The sequence below is a fragment of the Neltuma alba genome, unplaced genomic scaffold (genome assembly GCF_004799145.2).
Source record: "Neltuma alba isolate B1F8T4 unplaced genomic scaffold, ASM479914v2 tig00008081_pilon, whole genome shotgun sequence".
In the NCBI taxonomy this organism is placed as follows: Eukaryota; Viridiplantae; Streptophyta; class Magnoliopsida; order Fabales; family Fabaceae; genus Neltuma; species Neltuma alba.
The window spans coordinates 20,534-28,489 of record NW_021634941.1 but is presented as its reverse complement, the minus strand read 5'-3'; the positions used below and the strand labels follow the sequence as shown (position 1 = coordinate 28,489).

The 7,956-nt window shown below is 34.0% G+C and overlaps 1 protein-coding gene across 1 annotated transcript; it reads right to left on the bottom strand.

Annotated features, from left to right (window-relative positions):
- Window positions 1-3,098: 3,098 nt before the first annotated feature.
- Window positions 3,099-7,178, bottom strand: LOC114753692 (sugar transporter ERD6-like 16). The gene is made up of 18 exons (XM_028942393.1): window positions 6,981-7,178; window positions 6,680-6,742; window positions 6,493-6,582; window positions 6,350-6,409; window positions 6,181-6,246; window positions 5,976-6,041; window positions 5,811-5,886; window positions 5,654-5,718; window positions 5,465-5,557; window positions 5,280-5,360; window positions 5,113-5,197; window positions 4,969-5,015; window positions 4,815-4,877; window positions 4,649-4,708; window positions 4,395-4,448; window positions 4,178-4,237; window positions 3,945-4,059; window positions 3,099-3,566 (listed from the first exon to the last, which is right to left on the bottom strand). Exons 1-18 carry the CDS (start codon window positions 7,176-7,178, stop codon window positions 3,451-3,453), a joined length of 1,458 nt encoding a protein of 485 aa, XP_028798226.1. The 3' UTR covers window positions 3,099-3,450.
- Window positions 7,179-7,956: the final 778 nt, after the last annotated feature.

Genomic DNA, 7,956 nt, shown 5'->3' with positions numbered 1-7,956 from the left:
TGCAGAACCCACATATGTCGCTTAAAGTGGAAACCCCAGGTAATTAGATTACTTTGCCACTTTGAGTTGTATAAACCCCACAACACACACACACACTAAAATTAAAATGCTAATTGAGACACCCTTGTACACCATAAGAGAGAGTTAGCAGTATAGAGTATGATTCCCCCAGTTGTCACCGACATCCATCTAACACAAGAATAACCTCATCTGCTAGTATTCGAAATTCCATTTTGGATAACGCGAACAATTTGAGGACAACAAAAATGTAAATTGAACTTCACCGTTGGTCCCGTGCATGAGTCATCCAGCTCGAAAACTCAACTACCACACTGATCAGGCGAGATTTTGTAGATGAAGGGGGAAAAAAAAGTGAACCTAAACACAATTCTGGGCAGTTAAAGTGCATCATAAAGCCATCAAAAGATTGTGAACGTAGTGAAGCTCAAATCCTGATCACTCCAGCATATGGAACAGTTTCAGCACATACGTACAATATTTCTAAACTGGACATGGAAAAATACCGACCGAGTCTGAGAAAAGACTAAGGCTTACTTCTGATTCGAATCCGCAATCCTTGGAATCCAAGCTCCAGCACCATTCAGATATCCTAACTCCGTCTCCAGAAATTACTCAGTTTCACGTTCTCAATTTTCAAAGCGCCTCTTATGTAGAATGAATAAAGGAACAGGCGAATCGTCAAAGTCTCTTCATTTCATCCTGTGATTTTTCTTCGCAAGGAAATATAATAATTATAGGATTGGTTTTGTGAAAAACGAAAATGTATTTTTTTTTTATAACAGAATAAAAAAAAAAAAAAAAACACCGACGAGGCTACCTCCACAATTTTAAGGCCACCATACGTCCGTGCGTCATCGATGGTTTAAGGAAAACGTGGCACGCGCCAAGCGATGACGATGTTGTGAACAACGAGCACAGCAAAATGAAGAGCTTCAGCACAGGGGAAAATAAAGGTTAAAAAAAAAAACAAAGGTAAAAAAAAAAAAACAAAGGGAAAAAATAAGAAATGAATTATTAGTAAATTAGTTAAAAAAATAAAATTAAATCCATCATGTCAAGCCAAATTTTTTCTTGGAAAAAAATATAACCACAAAAAATTCGAATATCTACAGGAATTTGTCATTACTTGTTATAGAAGTTTTTGTTTATTACATTCATTTTTATCACATATTTATTACTTCTCTAGTCTTTAATATATGATCTAATTATTGAGTTGATTTTAATTCTAAATATAGATATATTTCTTAGATTTATCATTTTTTTCTAAATTACTCCTATATACTCCTTCAATCATAATCAAGTAGAAAAGGGATGGAGGATATTAAGGAAGATGATTATGGTATTTTAAGAAAAACATGTCATATTTCTTATAATTAACTAACTTACCTAACTTTCTTAATTTAATCAAATCAGTTAAATGGATCTTATATTAAAGACCGGAAGAGTACCAAATATGCTTCTTTTTATTTCATTTTAATTTTTTTTATCCTTCTCACAATAAAAACAACTCATGTACCCATCACTCTCATGGAGGATCAAATGCAACCTCATCTTTAACTAAGATTTAGGGACATATGTAATGTTAGTTTTATTTTAATTGTTTTTACCTTGGAATTTTATTTTAATTTGAGTGCTCGTAATCGGCAGATTTTGACTTAATTTGAATTTGCTTTTCATAAAAGAATTTATTAAATCCATACCTATCTACAAACACATAAAATATCATAAAGTCGCATTTACAGATTATAAATTGTGCATTTTCTATTTACGATATGACCACATGCATTGCATAAATCTAATTAATTACTTTTGGCAAAAAAAAATCTAATTAATTTTTTTCATATAACTCAAAATATTTTCAAGCTACTTTGAGTTTGAGACTAATCTTGTTGGGAGCAATTTGATTAATTACTTTAACATCACAAAATTGATAACGTACAAGGCATTTTGAAAAAGATAAGGGTCATTATAAGATAGGCTTTATATGCAGTCATATCCTAATCCTCTTACGTTAATATCTTTTCCAAATCAAAATTCATCCCATTCCCTTGTTCGAATTTTGAGGGACCAATCAAACAAGCTAAATATACCATATTTAATGAGAGGGGGAAAAAACAAAAAATGGTAAAGCATTTACTAAATATATAATCATATTTCCATCATCAGAGGGGACAAAATCTAGTGAATAGGTGCTGCAAAAGACAACTTGATGACAAATTCGTTTAGAGAGCTCAAGAAATAGATATATTTTTGGAAAAATTTTAAAATACTAACTAATAAAAAAATAAATAGAATTAAAATCTCTTGAAAGTAAGAATAATCTTATGAAGCAAGAAACAATATATAAGTTTTTTCGTACCTTATCCCAGTAATGCAAGACATCGGATCCTGATTATCTATTAGAATGTAACCACAGATGTTTTTTTTTTTTTATGATTTAGTGTGTTTGACTTTATATTAGAAAGCAATAAAAAGTAACGAGCAGTTGGTTGAAGTGATAAACGGTTTCATTCTCGTAAGAAAAAGAACACAAATTCGAATCTTAGGAAGCGTACTTGTTGGGAGAGATGAAAATCTTTTATTCTTTAAACTTCAAAAGGAGAAATCCTTGATTAAATTTATAAAAAAAAAAAAGTAACAAAAACCATAGTTTTTAGTATGAAACCAAACACTTTTTTTTACCTTTATTTTTCTCTTCTTTGGTTATCTTAGCCTCATTCTACGGGATTGTCTCTATATTTGTCAACCTTATTAGCATAATACTCTTTTGATTCTATTTATAAAATAGATAGAAGATTTTTTTTTCCTTATTTATAAATCATATAATTAAATTTTGAACATAAATGTATTGTTTTACCTTTTATTTATTATTGAAGAAATTGTTATTTTTTTAGAAAGGGTCTATATTAAATGAGTTAAAGTTGGAAAATTTGTTAAATTTTAAGTCAGATTTATTAAGGTTTAAAGTGAAAAATATTACAAATGACTTGTATATAAGATCATAAGAGTAATAAATACTATATAGATATATACATGGAGAGAGAGACATGCGCACTATGAGTTGCCCATGAAAAAAAGAATCTTAATAATAAACTAATATGATAAAATGAATACATTCAATTCAAGTAACTTGTCACTCATTATTACATCAATGAAATTCATCCATAACTCACATGTGCCCTGAAGGTAGCTGCATTTTATGATTTTCTGGGTTCCTAGCCTATATGAAGCTTTCCTCCATCTTTATCAAATGAAGCTCAAAGAATTTGATACATGATCCTGTGATCACTGGACAGTATCTTTCTGCCATGGCGATATCCTTCTTTATGCTTTGAGTTTCCACCGTCAAAATTCAACAAGACAGAGATAGTTGAGACACTAAAGTCCTGAATTTACCCATCCAAATCTTTCTTAATTAGTCATTTTCCTTTATGAATTGATGCATCCCTGAATCTCTTCTAGAGTTTTTCCTTTGGTTTCTGGGACTAACTTTGCAACAAATAGAATGGTCAAGAGGGAACATCCAGCATACAGAAATAAAGTACCTGAACAAAGGAAAATGAAGCATGAGTTACAAAATAAACTAGATAGTCATTCAATTTTTACATGTTTTTTTTTTATACGCTTATGCATGTTTTTCTTGCATTTCATAGAGTCTAAGAAATAAGTTGTACTATCCATAGATTGTCAGAAATACAGTTTATTATAAATTTTATTTATTTTAAATAAAAAATATTGATGTGATATAAGAGAGGTACCCGTAAGTTGACGGGTACATGTTGTCTAATTAGTAAAATGACAACATGTACCCATCACAATCCATAGATTCAATTCATATTATTAGCCCCAATAACATTGTGCAAACCTCACAAGATCAATATAACAAAGCTATATCAGCTGAGTTTATTGCAGTTTGTGCTTACCAGGAGAACTCCAACTCATGAGGAAGTTGAATGTGTACGAAACCAACCAAGCTCCCAACCAGTTCACCAAAACCACCAAGCTTCCAGCAGTTCCCTTCACGTGTATGGGAAAGACCTGCCAAATGAAGACTAGAATTAGAATAATTTTCCTGGGCTTCCCTCTGTTTATCTTTTCCTCGTTATGATTTATAGAAAATAAAAGCTTCAAGGTGCTTGTGTCAAGGGATACATACCTCAGACATTATCACCCAAGGAACCGGTCCCAACCCAATGGAGAATGCTGCTACATAGATCTGGTTACAAAGAGGGTCAAGATTAAGTTCATAGATTTCGTAGTTCACTTGCCAGTTAACCAAATGCCTCCAGATTATAAAATATGTACGGTAACCAGATGCCTTCAGATTATAAAATATGTACGGTAACTAGCAGTAGGTGCAGAAGTAGACTTACCAGTATGCCACCGAGAGCTAATATTGGTACCCACCCAAGCAGTAAGCTTTGACCCTGTTTAATGGAATCAGATAGCACAAGTTCAGATTTGAGGCTCAAGCACTAGACCTAGCTGATAAGGACCAGACTTTGGTGAAGTTTCATGAGTATTTGCTGTTAGATTCTCTAATGAACGTATGATTCATGGAAATTTTTTTGGAAACTCTCAAATGCTATATCTAATATTTTTGCATAATATAATACTGAAGACTTGCCTTGAGAAAGAAAGCAGCTCCTGTCATAAAGGAGCCTAAGAATGTCCCAGCTGCAGAAATCTGCAAAATGCATGAATATGAGCATGTTTGTAACACAAGCAAAGCTCCTACTTCACTTTGCTTTATAAGATGATGAATGAAAAAGAACACTTGAAATTAGATTTACCATGATGAGTGGTCTTCTACCAGACTTATCCATCAAAATGGCTCCAACCACGGTCAACGGAACCTGTCATTCATTATCAGAAGACTTGAGTTTATACAGAAATATAGTTATACGATTGATGTTTAGGAAATCAGTAAAGGAAAAGATCAACAACCTGAGTAAAAGCGTAGGCTATGGTGCCAATTTTGCCTGAAGAAAAACCTGCAAATCAAGTTACACATGATAAGTATGAATTTTCATCTTTCTCTTATTTTCCCCTTTTATGGGTATTAAAATCAGCTCATATGTTTTCGTTTACCAGCTGCTACGAAAGTCTCTGCCGTGTAGAATCCGATACCATTGATTCCAACAAGTTGTTGACATACCATTAGCCCTACCCCAATCTGAATTGTAAAATATAATTAGAATCCTTTTAATTGTTGCATACCCATGATTAAATATCCTTGAAATGAGAGAGTTCCTTACAACTACAGAGCGCACGTGTTTGGTTTGGAACAAATCTAGAAACTGGGTTTTGGGAAGGCTTTGAAGAGTTTCAATATATTCCTGTTACAGAACACAGAACAGTTAATCAACCCCTGGAATGTCTCACACTTACTAAAAAGCCTTATTTACAAAGGTTCAAACAGTTATAAGAGCTTGGAAAGTACCAGAATTTCAGAAGCTTCATAAGAGATATCAACATCTTTTCCCCTAAGTCTCCTTAAAGCTGCTTGAAATTCCTTTTCTTGGCCAACCTTTGCCTGGAAACAATGATTTTCAGTTTATTAATTACATTTTTATCTTCCTCTCTTAAAAGACAAAGCCCTTTTGATCATATATACTAATGTAATACTTACCAGCCATCTGGGTGACTCAGGTATAAAGCACAAACCAATCAGCAATGAAATGCATGGCACAAGCCCTTCAAAGTTTAAACCAAGAACAAAAGTTTAGACCTTTATCTTCTCACTGAATGCATTTTAAGTGAAATTGAAACGTAATTATGTTACTTGCCAGCAAGAGCTAGTGTTCTCCAAGTTGTGACGCTTCCTAGCAAGAAGGAGACTGAAGCTCCAATAACAATCATAAGCTGCACAGCAATCATTGCAGAGGCCAAAATTAAACCCAGCATCAATCTAGGAAACAACAGAAATACAACAGTCAATTCTCCTCTCATACCTGATTTGTTGTTGCAAGTCCTCCTCGCAGGTTCTTCGGTGCTATTTCTGCTATATATACAGGGACCTGTTTCATTCCGCTAACATGTGTTAAAAATTTGTAAGGTTGTCATTAAAAGTCAACATATACATTATGTTAATTAGCAGAAGCTTAGTGTCGAAGTTATCTTTTTGCTCCTTTTGGTAAGGCCTTATTGGATACTTACCACGTATGAGATAACTCCAATTCCATATCCAGTGAATAATCTTCCCATGTCAAGAAAGCTAGAACACTGAAGCAGGTAAAATCATGCGTCTTTTAACGTTCTGTAACAATTCCATAATGATAGAGAAGGAAAAACTTCAGATGGATTTGAATTGTGCAGAAAATCATACCTTGGAGAAGAAGACAGCTAACCATCCTATAATGCAAAAACCTGCAGAAATTCTCATTGCCTGTTTCCCAAGAAAATTCAGACTTAGCAGAGTGAAAAAGCGGCTAAAAGTATTAGAGTTTTAGATTTAGCATATAATCATACCCCTTTCCGTCCAATAAAATCAGTGATCCGCCCACTTGTTATAGCTCCCAGCATGGCACCAATAGTGACTAAAGATCCAAACATGGAAAACTGCCATCCCGGAAAGAGGAGAGGAAAACAGGCTGTAATAAGACTATAATATAATATGAAGAAAGTTTCAATAAAGAGAGGAAAACAAAATACAAACCTCAGCAAGAGACAAATTTAGATCTGCCCTGATAGCTGCTTGAGTGGGTGCTGAATAGCCCACCTGCCAAAATAATAACTTAAGCTAAAACTCCAAACCTTTTTTTGTTTGTTTGTGTGGTGTAATTTCTGGTTTGGATCTTAGTAACTATCAGTTTTCAGAACGTTACTCAAGCCATGCACGAAGTTTTCCAAGGCAGAAGAGGAGGAGGAGGAGGAAGTGCAGTTCTTTTCTTTTCTGTTTCTTTCCATAATTCAAATCACTGAGAGAGGGGGGGGGGGGACGATATAAAGATACTTACACAAGTTCCAAATGCGAAGGAACCACAGACAGCAACAAATGTACTGAACAGGACCATTCCATTGGATCCATTTTCCACCTTATCATGTTCAGAATCAGACTCAACGTCCTTCCCTGATAGAACCAAGGGCACCTCCAAATCCTGAAGCCCATTAAGGGCTTCTCCACTCTCAACATCCTTGCACTGTTCAATCGTCATTTTCCTTCAATGAAACAGTACTGAAGAAAGAATGACACAGAGAAAATGCTCAAGGAATTTACTGCAAACAGATGGAGAGCACAAGAAAGGATGGGTAATGGGGTTGGTATTTATAGTATGTCTAACCCAGCAGAATTAATGATGGGTGGCTAGATATTTCCTAGAGCGTGTTTTTCTGAATGGGAAGACATGAAGTTGCAAATGGATTTGAGAATTTGGATTGGCATGTGAGAACGAAGCTGTCACTGACGTGTTAGCTGCCAGAGGACAGCCTCTCTCAGAGAGTCATAATAGAAGGCTGATGAGGATCGGCGTCAGCTTACTTGATATTAGTATCTTAGCATTTCACTTGCATTCTCTATATGGCTCGACAATGTCTGCGTATGGTTCAACAAACTAATATATCAAAATAAATATTATAAGTTTATAACTATGGTGGCTGGTTTTTGTTTGTGTCCTATCCACTAAATTAATCCCACTTAGAGAGGTGTCACATTTAGTATTCAATAGTACTTTTGATGAGATTATCTTCAATAGGAGAATACTTATACGTAACAATTTAAAAAAAAAAAGTTGGTTCTCTGTGCCTTATAAAAATGTGACTTGTTATACACTTTATATTCGATATTTGATGAAATTTAATATGTATAGTCATAACTTTTTTTGAAATTAAAGTAAAAAATAAAAAATAAAAAGACTGGGCATCAGATTATGGCACACAACTAAAAATTTTAATGCACATAGTTTTAGGGGTGTTTAAATGGAAACTAAACCATGA

Bases quoted from the DNA above. Each gene is read 5' to 3' on its own strand.
- LOC114753692 (XM_028942393.1), bottom strand. From the start codon at position 7,178: ATGACGATTGAACAGTGCAAGGATGTTGAGAGTGGAGAAGCCCTTAAT. The intron at 6,410-6,492 runs GTATGATTATAT...CTTGGGAAACAG, and splicing joins ATTTTATTGGACGGAAAGGG to GCAATGAGAATTTCTGCAGG. The intron at 5,719-5,810 runs GCAAGTAACATA...TAAACTTTGAAG, and splicing joins GAGAACACTAGCTCTTGCTG to GGCTTGTGCCATGCATTTCA.